This window comes from Archocentrus centrarchus, chromosome 6 (genome assembly GCF_007364275.1).
Source record: "Archocentrus centrarchus isolate MPI-CPG fArcCen1 chromosome 6, fArcCen1, whole genome shotgun sequence".
NCBI classification, from domain to species: Eukaryota; Metazoa; Chordata; class Actinopteri; order Cichliformes; family Cichlidae; genus Archocentrus; species Archocentrus centrarchus.
In genome coordinates this window covers 5,935,692-5,949,950 of record NC_044351.1, presented here as the reverse complement: position 1 = coordinate 5,949,950, position 14,259 = coordinate 5,935,692, and the positions used below count along the sequence as shown (strand labels likewise).

The 14,259-nt window shown below is 41.1% G+C and overlaps 1 protein-coding gene across 7 annotated transcripts in view; it reads right to left on the bottom strand.

Annotated features, from left to right (window-relative positions):
• Positions 1-14,259, bottom strand: part of cadps2 (Ca++-dependent secretion activator 2) — a 280,333-nt gene that overhangs the window by 88,381 nt on the left and 177,693 nt on the right. For all 7 annotated transcript variants that reach the window (XM_030730944.1, XM_030730939.1, XM_030730942.1 and 4 more), the window contains one exon: positions 5,892-6,048. In XM_030730944.1, coding sequence (XP_030586804.1) covers positions 5,892-6,048 — 157 coding nt within the window. The remainder of the gene's footprint in view (positions 1-5,891; positions 6,049-14,259) is intronic.

Here is a 14,259-nt window from a genome sequence, read left to right as displayed (position 1 = left end):
CTGTCCACAGGACAACTATTAGTCGTTCACTGCACAAATGTGGTCTTTATGGAAGAGTGGAAGAAAAAAGCCATTGTTAAAAGAAAACCATAAAAAGTCCCGTTTGCAGTTTGCCAGAAGCCATGTTGGGGACACAGCAAACATGTGGAACAAGGTGCTTTGGTCAGATGAGACCAAAATTTAACTTTAAGGCCAAAATCCAAAACGCTATGTGTGGCGGAGAATTAACATCACTCTGAACACACCATCCCCACTGTCAAATATGGTGGTGGCAGCATCATGCTCTGGGGCTGCTTCTCTTCAGCAGGGACAGGGAAGTTGGTCAGAGTTGATGGGAAGATGGATGGAGCCAAATACAGGACAATCTTGGAGGAAAACCTGTTGGAGTCTGCAAAAGACTTGAGACTGGGGCGGAGGTTCACCTTCCAGCAGGACAACGACCCTAAACATAAAGCCAGGGCTACAGTGGAATGGTTTAAAACCAAACATATTCATGTGTTAGAACGGCCCAATCAAAGTCCAGACCTAAACCCAATCCAGAATTTGTGGCAAGATCTGAAAACTGCTGTTCACAAACGCTCTCCATCTAATCTGACTGAGCTTGAGCTGTTTTGCAAAGAAGAACGGGCAAAAATTTCAGTCACTAGATGTGCAAAGCTGGTGGAGACATACCCTAAAAGACCTGCAGCTGTAACTGCAGCAAAAGGTGGTTCCACAAAGTATTGACTCAGGGGGGCTCAATACTTTTGCACACCACACTTTTCAGTTTTTTATTTGTAAAAAAGGTTTTGAATCATGTATAATTTTCTTTCCACTTTACAATTGTATACCACTTTGTGTTGGTCTTTCACAGTAGCCCCTTAACTGGCAAGGGCCCGGTGACGGGCCGTTTGTAGTCCCTTTTATATGGCAGGCTAGACCCTCCCATTTTTATTGACACGTCATTCGGCCAATCATGTAACTGGCTGCACCAAATCACCTGACAAAGCTACGTGACGCCCTCTGAGTATTATTGGCTCTGGGAAACCCATTTCTTAACATGATTGGCCGAATGAGGTGTCAGTCAAAATGGGCGGGTCTAGCCTGCCATATAAATGCACTTCATTCGGCCGGCGGACCAGACGCGGCCAGTTAATAGGCTATGAAATGGGTTGTTCAGAGCCAATAATAACCAGAGGGTGTTATGTAGTTTTTGTCAGGTGATTTTTTTGCTGCCAGTTAAGGGGTTAAATTCCAGTGAAATATATTTATGTTTGTGGTTGTAATGTGACAAAATATGGAAAAGTTCAAGGGGTATGAATACTATTGCAAGCCACTGTAGTCTTGATAGTTGGTTTTGAGGGGTCCAGGTTTCCATCTTTGCCGTGATCTTATATTTCTGGTCAGGTGCTCTGTTTTTCAGCATACTAGTTGTTATTATTGGGGCTTGGTACCCAATCTCAGAATGTGGGGATGATGATATCTACCTGCAACCTGTCGTCCTGCCTCCCCCTTGCCGTAGCATTTGTGTTGTACCTCGTCAATCTCTAGTTGCAAGAGCAGTTGCTTCTTGTGAATGTTGGAACACTGAGGTACGAGTTGTTTCAATGTCAGTGTGGATGTAAGAATCCAAAGGTCCCACATCCTTTTCATATAACCTCTTTCACTGGGATTACATGTGTAGTAGCTTTTCAACAGTTCCCGATTTTCATGTCATGTCCATTTATGCTGTATCGTTCTAGTTCCAGAAGCCCACTAACTGTCAATATGTCCTGGTTCCTCAACACCTAACGTGGACCTTTTTAATCTGGGCGACGTCCAAGCCGATATGGCTTCAGTCATGTATCTCTCTCTCTCATATTCCAAGATAGGCTTGAGTAGCATGGGGGAGTCTAGCCTGGGGACCCTTACTGTATTCGAACCCCTGACCTCCTGTTCCAAACAAGGTAATGTTGCTTCTATGTTTTATGCTTTAATATCAACTTGTTACCCCACTCTTACTAATCTGTAATATGAAGTAAAAGGACTGTATTCATGCACAGTTTACTGTTTTACTGATATTATCACAACCAAAAGTTTAAATCAAACCTAAAGAATAAAACTTCACAAAATTTAAATTTATACTGTAGGTCTACACTTCTCCTATCAAATGTCACTATGTGCACAGGTGTTCCTATTACCACTCCATTATCCCCTGTTCCAACTGTCCCTGTAGGTTTTGGAAAGGCACATAAATCCCTGCAGACAGTGACAGTCCACAGTGAGGATAGACAAAGATAATGTGTTGGTGAGAAGCAAGCAGGCTAGTCTCCCAGGACTTCATTAGTTTTAATTCCTCTCACTCTGCTCCATCATGATTAACACTAGCCTTTTTGCCCTCTGGAGAGAAAAATCCGCTTCCCTCACAATTGCTCGCCTTCACACACTGACAATCAAGTGAGCATTTAAATAATCTGCAACTGAGAGATAATGCACTTGTTGAAGAAGATACTCAGAGATCAGCTGACCAGTGAGCATTGGCGAGGGTTTGTTTTCTAAAAATGGTGTGAATAATTAAAAATCAAGAATTGTTCATACTTTATTGTGTAAAAGTGACTTACAAATAAATATTCTTGTCCATCAAAACCTTTTTTCCCTTTGTCAGCGAGAGGCAGCAAGTGACTGGGAAGTCAAACTAATTTCATTCTTCTGAATTCAAACATAATTATCAGAGGGAAGACCTCATTTGTGCAAACCGTAAAAACTATGATTTTGCTCGTACTGTTTCATCTCTATCTATTGCCTCATTATGCTCCAATTCAAGTTGGCTAATGTTGTGACACTTGGAATAATTATGGCACAAACAGAGGATGGTAATTAGAAAGAATGCAAGATATGAGCCATAGAAAAGAGATTTGTGATTTCTTTGCATAATGAAACACTGAGTTTTTTGTTCTCAACACTGCCCTTGGGCTGTCTGTCTATTTGCCTGCTTGTCTGTTACTGTATTTGAGGTATTTTGGCATCTGCCATGTTAAATAATGCCTTGCATCTTGCCAAATCTCTGTTGGCTGGAAGACAAAGCCTCACAGTGAAGGAGGGCTTGAAAAGAGAAAAACAATGAGCCAATGAGATTTTTTTTCTCCAGCAGTCAAATGAAATCTTTACAGAGAAATGCAGTTTATCAGGGAAGAAAAATGTTACAACAATCTCAGGTAAAACAGTGCAACATGTCATAATAATCTGAAGTTCATAAAACTCAAACAGGTTAGTGGGCAGCCCACATTAGCTACCACTTATTTTCTAGGCTCTTGACAAAACAAAAAAATTGGGTTGTTAAACTGGATGGTAAACGGACTGATTATAATGTAGCGCTTCACTACTCTACTTTGAGCACTCAAAGTGCTTTATACAACATGCCTCATTCACCCATTCATACACCTTCATACAAGCACTCCTTTCCACATCTAAGTGCTTTCTAACATTCACACACACAATCACACTCCAGTAAATGCATTGAAAGTAACTTGGGGCTCAATTTCTTGCCCAAGGATACTTTGGCATGCAGACAGGGATCAACCCACCAACCTTCTGATTAGTAGATGACCCGGGCCTTGGCACAGCTCCTTAGTTTCTTATATCAGACCTAAACTCCTTTATTGTTATAGCAGTTTATCAAATGTTAGACATTATATTATAAATCCTTTACAATTCACAAAAGCTGAAAGGAAGAAAAACATCTTAAAAGTTGAGTTGTCTGGCCTTCAACCAAATAAACTGGAAGAAAAAATGACAATAAATAAATAAAGCCAAGTGCTAAAGAGAGACAGAAAACACTGTTAACATGAGACAGGAAACATAGTATTAGCATACTCTGCAGCTACCTCTTAATAAAAAGACCAAGTTATGAAGATAAACCTCACGCAGGTGATTTTGTCAGGCCACTTATGTTAATTACCCTTCTGTTGGAGTGTGCCAGGTTCTCTTATCCTCCCATTTTAACGAGCTTTGTTTTCTTAAGCATCACTAGTGATAATTAGCACTTGTAGCTGGAATAAGAGGGCATTTCCTCAGAAACCTACAGTTAGAGATGTGAAAATTAAGAACAATAACAAAAGCTAATTTGAGTTAGGAGTAAGCAAATCTGGAGTCCAATCAATGAAAAAAGATTGTGACTGTAGGTTAAATCTATGTTGCTTGATAACTGAACTAGAATTATCACTTTGTAGTTCCATGCTCCTACTAAATAGGTGAAGTTGCAGTTCAACTTCCATTTTATATCCATGACTAAATTCATATACTTTGAGTGGAGAAGATTTTTAAAGAATTCAGTATGTGGGCAACAAATACTAAAAAAAAAAGGCAATTATCTTTCCTTCCGTCTGTTATAACTAGTATTCACTACTTCTACTTGACATTTAGTGACATTTCATGTACTGTTGTACTATTCATCTGCATCTCCTGAGCAATTACTTCTGAATGAGGGAATATCTGCATTAATGACATAACAAATAAAAATATACTATCAAAAACTCTAGACAAAGCTAGAAAGTCCACAGTTCAGCAAACTGCTTAAATACATAGAAAATATCGTTTGGTGGCTTTCTGGTGGAAGTGGACACCCACTTAAGATGATTTAAAGCAAAACACAGAAAAAATAAGCCAGAGTAAAGGCCTCTACACACCTGTTGGCAACATGTGATCCCATAGCTCAAAACTGGCACCAATATACTAAATATACAGTGATGTGAGAACAGTAAAATAATACTGTTTTTCCTCATAGACACAGTTAGATGCTGCTCCAGGTCAATCGAGTCACTGAAATTATTTCTCTCCCTTCTCAAGGCCTTTACACACATGTAAAATACTTGCAAACGTTTCATGCATTAAAAATATTTTTTGGACTCGCCTATACTTAATGCAGTCGTTCTCCCTGACTGCATCATTTCAAAGGACAAATTTGTGGCATTTATTTCTTCAGATCAAGTTCAATTTTTCCAATGTTTGCAAGCAAAAAAACAGATGTGGCCAGTCAGACTGCTGCATTTGGCACCGTGAGGTCATATCTCAAAACACACATCAATATACTGAATATACCGTGATGTGGAAACAGTAAAATTATACAATTTTTCCTCTGACACACAGATAGAGGCTGTTCTCGGTCAATTGAGACACTGAAATTATTTCTCTGTCTCCACAGATGTAATCTCAACTCTGTCAACAACAGTTCAAACTGCCCCACTGACATCCTGAAATATGTGAAAAAACAGCTTCAACTCCTGGATCACACTATGAAATTCTCCCTGCTGCTGCTTTCTCATGACAGTTGGATGAACCCAGAATAATTTTTTTCACCGTGAATTGTTCGCTTTCGGTGTCCCTGTAGATTACACAAGTTCTTAACCAAAAGATTCAAAATTTTTTGTCATTTTTTTGCAACACATCCAGTGTTTAAAGACCTTAAGGGCTAGTGTCATAAAGGAATGAGCTTAAACAGCAGCTGGTTAACAACACTGTTAATGAGTTTATTAATAGGCATGGAGGAAGTTTGGCTAAGAGAATCAGACAGAAACTTTAAGTTTCTCTTTTTTTTAACTTAGTTGAAAAAAGTAAACTAAAAGCCAATATGAAAAAAAAGCAAGTGAAGTACAAAAGAGAAGCATTATGCCTTGCTGCTTGCTTTTTAAAAAAAATTAACGAATGACTGGCAGATGTAGCTCATGGATTCTATCAGCCACTACAGTAACTTTTGCAACTTGTTGAAATGTGAGCTGGTTCTCATAGGGCACCAAGGCAGAACAGGCCCACCACCAGCACTGCTTGGAGGAAAAGAGACATTTGCCAGATTGGGCATTATTAGTTAGCAATCAGCTAAAGCAGGTGAGCTTATGTACAACAGGGGTTAAAGCGTGTTCAGAAAATCTGAGACCTACGGTCTGTGTGCAGAAAATTGTTGAAGAGCTGAAATAGTGGGAAGCTGTTCCAGGAGTTGACTGGCTGGACCTGAAGAGCTGCGTCCATGTCGGCTCTGTACAGAGACAGAAACTTCTCAGCGTGTTCAGTCATTAGCTCTGGCCACCATGAAAAAGCCTAAGAAAGATGCAACAAAATTATATCAAAGGAACAGAGAAGGCAATCAGAGAATGTTCTCTTTATGTTGGTAAATATATTCCTGGAATTTTTAGATCAATCAATGTATATGTATATATATATATATATATATATATATATATATATATATATATATATATGTGTGCACTTTGTTACAACTATTCAACAACTATTCACACGTTTTTCCAGGTTTTTTGTTAAACATGGAGAATAATAAGGCAAGGAAAGTACCTAAGATGTATTAGCTTGAATGTAAAAGGCTTGAATGGGACATGTAAAAAGAGCCAGAATATACAACCATCTGAATTGCTTGAAATGTGATGTTGCATTTCTTCAGGAAACCCACCTGCTAATTAACGATCAAGTTAGACGCAAAAAAGGTTGGGTAGGCCATGTGTTCCATTCACATCTTGACTCAAAAACATGTGGAACTGCTATATTGATACATAGAAAATTCTGCTTAGCATAGCCACTGTTATCTCAGACCCACAGGGGTGATTTATAATGGTTTCTGGACTACTTTACCATAGGCCAGTCATTTTGGTTCGTATTGATGCCCCAAATTGGGATGATGAAAAATTTATGGGGGAAATTAGCTCACTGATCCCAGATTTGAACTCACAACAATTGAGTTTTGGAGGTGATCTAAATTGTGTAATTAATTCTGCTTTGGATTATTCCAATCCCAAATCTACAAACTCCTCAAAAATGACCAAATTAATATCTGTCAAGTTCTGCTGTGGCGGGCAAAACAGTGGAACCCAATGCAGGACTCAAAGGCAAGAGTATACTTAAGCTTCAACTTTATTTACAATGTCAAACATAAAGCGAGGCTGGTCAGGTGCCAGCAGTATGCAATACTAAACTTGAACATGATCAGAACTATGAACTATGAACATGAACTATGAACTTAGCATGAAACATAAAGCACAGAGCGATAATGAGGGGAGTGGAAACAGGTGAGGGGCACAGCTGAGACAAGGGAAAGCAAAACTAACACACAAAACAAGGTAATCAAAACATCAAATGCAGACATGACACCGGAGGGAAAAAAAACACCTAAACACAGACCATGGGAAAAACATGAGGGAAACAGGAACTAAACACAAATAACTAAACACAAAACAATGACAAACTAAAATTCTAATTCATAACTAACAACACAACTCAAGAACATAAGGTACACTGGGCCAATGGCCCAGGATCATGACAGTATTGGCTTTTATGGAACAAATAGGAAGCGTTGACCCCTGGAGCTTATTATTACCACAAGGTAAGGCTTTTTCCCCAGTATACCATTCATATCGTAGAATTGATTATTTCTTTATTGGCAGAATCCCACTTCCCTTTGTCATAAATGTTGAATACTCAACCATAACTGAATCAGATCATGCACCTGTACTACTAGGTTTTACATTTCCTCACAATCTGAAATGCCCCTCTTGGAAATTGGACAGAAACCTACTAGCTGAAAAAGCCTTTTGTAAACTGATATCCCACAAAATTGATGACTTTATTAAATTTAAGAAAAAGGACGTCTCCCCTTCTCTTCTTTGGGAAACACTAAAAGCAGTGATCAGGGGTGAGATTATATCGTATTCTTCCAAGATTTAAAAAAAAAAAAACAAACACGGCTAAACAAGAAGAACTTATGAAATCAATAAAAGCAGTAGATGCTCAGTATACTACAACCTGTTATCAACTGAAAAGATGGAACAACTCCTGCTAAAATCACAAGGGTATTATTATATAACATGGAGACAAAGCAGGCCGTCTCAGCCCACCAACTCAAGCGCCACTCAGCTTTGCAACATATAAGGAAAGATAATGGTGAATTATCTTACGCAGTAGAAATTAATGAAACATTTACCTTATTTTACTTAAAGTTGTACATATCAGAAATGGCAAAAGACAGTACTGATATAGAACATTTCTTTGACAAACTTCAGACTCCTTCAACTTCTTCAACCTAGGGCTGAGACTGAACTCCGATTAAAACATGCAGAAATTAGCAATCCAATAAAGGCAATGCAGAATGGTAAGGCACCTGGTCCTGATGGATACCCAATAGAATTCTTTAAAAAGTTTGTGACTAAATTATCAACAATTCTGCTACATGTTTAACGACTCCCTGTCTCATGGCCTACTCCTATGTACATTAACTGATGGATCAATCACCCTCCTATTAAAACCAGGGTAAGTTAACACATAATGCAGTTCATATCGACCCATCTCACTTCTTAACAGTGATGTGATGATTTTAGCTAAAGCCCTGGCCTCTCCCCTAGAAACCACAATGCGCGATGTAATCTCTGCAGACCACAGCACTCTGAAGGCTCAGTCTGAAGTTTGGGTGTACTGCACCCCACCGTCTTTGAAAAATATGATAAAATTATTCCTCATATGTAGACACAGAAAAGGCACTCCCATTTTTGTTTTTAGTTTCCTAGGCCAACCAAAAATTTAGTGACAACTGCTTTAGAAATAAGAAATATCAATATATATCTGTCCCATATTGACATTTCTTAATCACCCGTTTTAGTAAAATCCAAGGATGTTCACTGACTTGGAAATTATTCTTAGTCATTTTTGAAGAAGAAGAAGAAGAAGAAGAAGAAGAAGAAACAGCCTTTATTGTCCCACAGAGGGGAAATTTGGGTGTAACAGCAGCCGCAGTTATTATAAATATAAATAAAGATATAATAATTCACACTATTAAGAAAAGAATATATATAAAATCAACAAACAATATTAACCTTAATACTACTAATAATAATAACACTATATACAATGTACATGATGTGCCTGTGTGTTGAACCTTAACAGGCCGGACTATTTACAGTATATTATATATTATCCCACATTGTGTAGGCTATTGTGGTTTTTGTTGGGAGCAGTGATGGTTATAAAGTCTTACAGCTGCTGGAAGGAAGGATCTGCGGTAACGCTCCTTTGTGCATTTAGGATGCAGCAGTCTGTCACTGAAGGAGCTCTCCAGCTCAGCAACAGTTTCATGCATGGGATGGGAGACCTTGTCCATCAGTGATGTTATTTTGGTCAGAGTCCTTCTGTCTCCCACCACCTGCACTGAGTCGAGAGGACATCCTAGGACAGAGCTGGCTTTCCTGATGAGCTTGTCTATCCTCTTCCTCTCAGCTGTAGACAAGCTGCTGCTCCAACATACTGCTGCATAGAAGATGGCTGATACACCACAGAGTCATAGAAGGTCTTCAGGAGTGTCCCCTGCACTCCAAAAGACCTCAGCCTTCTCAGCAGGTAGAGTCTGCTCTGACCCTTCCTGTAGAGCGCATCAGTGTTATGAGTCCAGTCCAGTTTATTGTTTAGGTGAACACCCAGGTACTTATAAGAGTCCACTATCTCAATGTCCACTCCCTGGATGTTCACCGGTGTCCGTGTGGTGGGTCTGCGCCTGCGGAAATCCACCACCAGCTCCTTGGTTTTAGCGGCGGTGATCAGGAGGTGGTTCCGCTGGCACCAGTCCACAAAGTCCTGAGTCCACTGTCTGTACTCTGAGTCATCCTCACCTGTGATGAGGCCAACTATGGCAGAGTCGTCAGAGAACTTCTGCAGATGGCAGCGTGGGGAGTTGATGGAGAAGTCTGCAGTGTAGAGGGTGAAGAGGAACGGTGCCAGCACAGTTCCCTGTGGGGCCCCCGTACTGCAGACCAGCCTGTCAGAGACACAGCCCTGTGTCCTCACGTACTGTGGGCGGTCAGTGAGGTAGTCCAGTATCCACTCGGAGATGTGGTGGTCCACTCCTGACAGTTCCAGCTTGTCTCTCAGAAGTCCTGGCTGGATGGTGTTAAAAGCACTGGAGAAATCAAAGAACATGATCCTCACAGTGCTTCCAGGCTTCTCCAGGTGGGTTAGAGCTCGGTGCAGGAGGTAGATGACGGCGTCATCCACCCCGATGCCAGGCCGGTAGGCGAACTGCAGCGGGTCCAACGAAGACGACACCATGAGGCGTAGATGGTTGAGGACCAGCCTCTCGAGGGTCTTCATTAGATGCGATGTCAGGGCTACCGGCCTGTAGCTGCTAAGATCCTTTGGATGTTTGGTCTTTGGTACCGGTACCACACAGGAGGTCTTCCACAGTTCTGGTACTTTCCCCAGCTTCAAGCTCAGGTTGAACATGTATCCCATGATGCCACACAGCTGATCTGCGCAGCACCTCAGGAGCCTGGAGCTGATGCCGTCTGGACCAGCAGCCTTTCGCACCTTGATCTTACGTAGCTCCTTCCTCACATGATGAGTTGAGAGGGACAAGATGGAGGTGGGGGATGGGGGTTGTGAGATGGAGTCCTCAGAAGTGAAGGGGGTGGGTGATGGCTGAGAGCTGAGAGGTGTGAGGTCCCAAGAAGAAGAAAGGTTGGCAGTTAAAGATTAAAGATGGTGGGGCTGACAGCAGGGGGGACTGGGCTGGGGGAGGGGTGGGTGGCTGGTTAAACCTGTTAACCCCTTAACTGGCAGCAAAAAAATCACCTGACAAAAACTACATAACACCCTCTGGTTATTATTGGCTCTGAACAACCCATTTCATAGCCTATTAACTGGCTGCGTCTGGTCCGCCGGCCGAATGAAGTGCATTTATATGGCAGGCTAGACCCGCCCATTTTGACTGACACCTCATTCGGCCAATCATGTTAAGAAATGGGTTTCCCAGAGCCAATAATACTCAGAGGGCGTCACGTAGCTTTGTCAGGTGATTTGGTGCAGCCAGTTACATGATTGGCCGAATGACGTGTCAATAAAAATGGGAGGGTCTAGCCTGCCATATAAAAGGGACTACAAACGGCCCGTCACCGGGCCCTTGCCAGTTAAGGGGTTAAAGAACTGGTTCAGGTTGTTAACCCACTCTAAGTCTCCCACAACCCTAGGGCTTGGTTTGTGGCCTGAAATTGAGTTCAAACTCCTCCAAACCCCACTGATGTTGCTCTGCTGTAGCTGGTCCTCCATCTTCTTCCTGTAGATGTTTTTTCCATCCCTGATTTTCCTTCTCAGATCCTTCTGCACGGCTCTCAGCTCCTCCTTATTTCCTGATCTAAAGGCTCTCTTCTTCTCCTTCAGGAGAGCCTTTATTTCAGAGTTGATCCAGGGTTTGTTGTTTGAAAAACACCGTACCCTCCTGGTGGGCACAGTGTTTTCCACGCAGAAATTGATGTAATCAGTGATGCAGTCCGTGATGCTGTCGATGTCCTCCCCATGAGGGGCACAAAGCTCTTCCCACACAGTGGAGCTAAAGCAGTCTCTCAGAGCTTCTTCAGTCTCCTCAGACCATTTCTTCACTGTGTGTGTCACAACTGGTTCTCTGTGTACCAAGGGTTTGTACACAGGCTGGAGATGAACCAGGTTGTGATCTGAGCCCCCCAGGGGAGGCAGAGGTGATGAGCTGTATGCCTCCTTGATGTTGGCATACAGTAGATCCAGTGTGTTGGTGTTCCTGGTGTGGCAGGTGACATACTGGGTGAAGGTGGGGAGAGTGGAGGACAGGGAGACGTGGTTAAAGTCCCCTGAGATCAGAAAGAGGGCCTGTGGGTGCTGTGTTTGGAGTCTGCTGGTAGTAGCATGGAGGACATCGCAGGCTGCAGCAGCGTTAGCAGAGGGCGGCACATACACAGTTATCACAATAACATGTGAAAACTCCCGAGGAAGATAGTGCGGTCTCATACCAACAGCGAGCAGTTCAATGTCCTTACTGCAGAGCGTCTCTTTGATGGTTAGATGTCTGGAGTTGCACCATCTATCGTTTACAAACACAGCCAGACCCCCGCCCCTCTTCTTACCACTCTCCTTGGTTCTGTCGGCACGGATCAAATGAAAGCCGTCCATGTTTATGTGTGAGTCCGGGGTTAGCTCGGTTAGCCACGTCTCCGTCAGGCACATGAGGCTGCTCTCCCGGTAGCTCCTTTGATGTCGCGTTAGCGCCGCCAGCTCGTCCACTTTGTTGGGAAGAGATCTCACGTTTCCCATGATGATGGACGGGATGACGGGCCTGTACCTTCTCCCCTGGCAACGACGACCTATGCCCGCACGTCTCCCGCGTCTCTTCCTTCTCAGTTCGCGGGGAATATCGAGTCGTTCAGCAGGAGTAGGCACAGCGGAGCTCCCGATGGAGATCAGCTGGTCCCGAGAGTAAACAATAGGAGCGTGGCCACTCTCGCAGTCTCCAAACATAAACACCATAAAAAGGGTAAATAAAAACAAAGTTTTCCAGAAAAAAGTCTGCTCCATCATGAGGAAAAAGAGCAGAAGATACAGAAACACAAAAACACATCTAATACTAAACAAAATGAGAAAAAACACGGAATTAGTGCGGAGCTGCTGAAACTGGCTGCCTGCTCGCGCGGCGCCGGAAGTATTTCTTCCCCATTTTTTTTTTTTTTGGCTTTTTGCATTTTTTAATTTCAATTTTAATTGTCACTTTTGGTCACTTAGTCACATTTCAACCCCTACTTCCTTCTTTCCTCCACTACAGAGTTATTTTTGGCTTTTTAAAAAAACATTTCTTTACTTATGTCCCCATCTTCTAGAACTTTCATTCATCTTCACTCTAATCTATTTTTTCATCCCTTCTGCTTTAACTTCAAATCTATTTTCATAGTCGTACTTCCTTGAATGATTCTTTTTTTTTTTTATTTATATGAAACAATTCATTTACAAGTAACTGAAATGAATGTCTTTTCAAGAAACCATTCAACAGTAAGTGTGGCAGAATTGTCAGCCTGTGGGTTTTTGTTTTTTTGTTTGTTTGTTTGCTTTTTGTCATTTCCAGTAAGAGGAAACTGAAAAGGCACATTTGAAATGCCTGATTGTTCACCCCTCAAGGTCATGACTACAAGGCATTGCAATGTTGTTTCTCTTTTCCATACTGTATATTACATATCTGCCTCTTCTTCCTCCATTGAACACAAACACTACACTCAGTACTTCAACATACAATTTGAGGCTGGATGCACTTCCCTTTAGCTGTAAATAGCATAGGTCACCTGAGCCGACTGATCTCTGTCCACTGGACTACTGCACAGCCTTCAGTTAGCAGAAGATATCTGTATTAGTGACTAAGTAGGTGCTTTCACAACAGCACCTGTGGGCTTTTTGTCAAAACTTTTTATTGGTTTAAAAGCAGCCAGCAGTCATAGCAGTGAAGATGTCTCACATCTACTTCCATTTATGGAGGCATCAGCAGCCTTGAACAGGTCAGATTTCCTTTCCTAATTCAGACATTGGTCATCAAGCCTTTTATAAGACAAGCAACTGAAATGAATGTCTTTTCAAGAAACCATTCAACAGTAAGTGTGGCAGAATTGTTAGCCTGTGGGTTTTTGTTTTTGTTTTTTTGTTTGTTTGTTTGCTTTTTGTCATTTCATGGCAAGTGGATTACACAAAACTGATTAGAAAAGAACTCGTTCTTCTCCACATCACCACTTTAGCAGCCATGTTTTAAAATGAAAAATAATATAAATAGTTATGTCAATATTACCTGTGTGTCGTTAAGTAGTTTAATTTTCTGTTGTAAAACTACATATAACTAATGGATGATTGCTACGACCCCATTTTTAAAAAAGTTGGGATGGTATCAAATGCAAAGAAATTTTACAGTTACTTTTATGAATATTTTTAATTTTTGATGATGGCAGCATTTAAAAAAAAAAATGTTGTACTGAGCCTATCACAGCTGCCATAGTGTTATAATAAATACAGAAGAAATAGAATTCAAGGAAAAGGCTACAAGCAAAGAAAGAAGGACAAAACTATCAGAATAAGGGTAATGGGAAAGACAACAGAACATAAAAGACACACAGCATAGCAAAATATTAGAATTCGGGTAAATTAGAAATTTAAGGGATTGGGATGAGAAAACAAAATCTAGAAAATAAAGAGAAAAAACTAGCTGAAGAGTACACGAGCATATTGTAGGGAAAAAGAAAAAGGAACACAAAAAATGTTCCCACCTCCTACCAATCAAAATGTTTTTTTTTTAATTTTAAGAAAGGAAGAAGGATATTGGTTTGTAAAGGGCTAATGTGCTTATTGTAACACCAAGGACACCCATTCCACCATATTCTGTCTTCAATAAATGATTTGACAAAATAAATAAATAAAATGTAGAAACACCTAATTACTGAATATTTCCCATATTGTTCAGAGAACATCTTCAAGCGGAAGAGG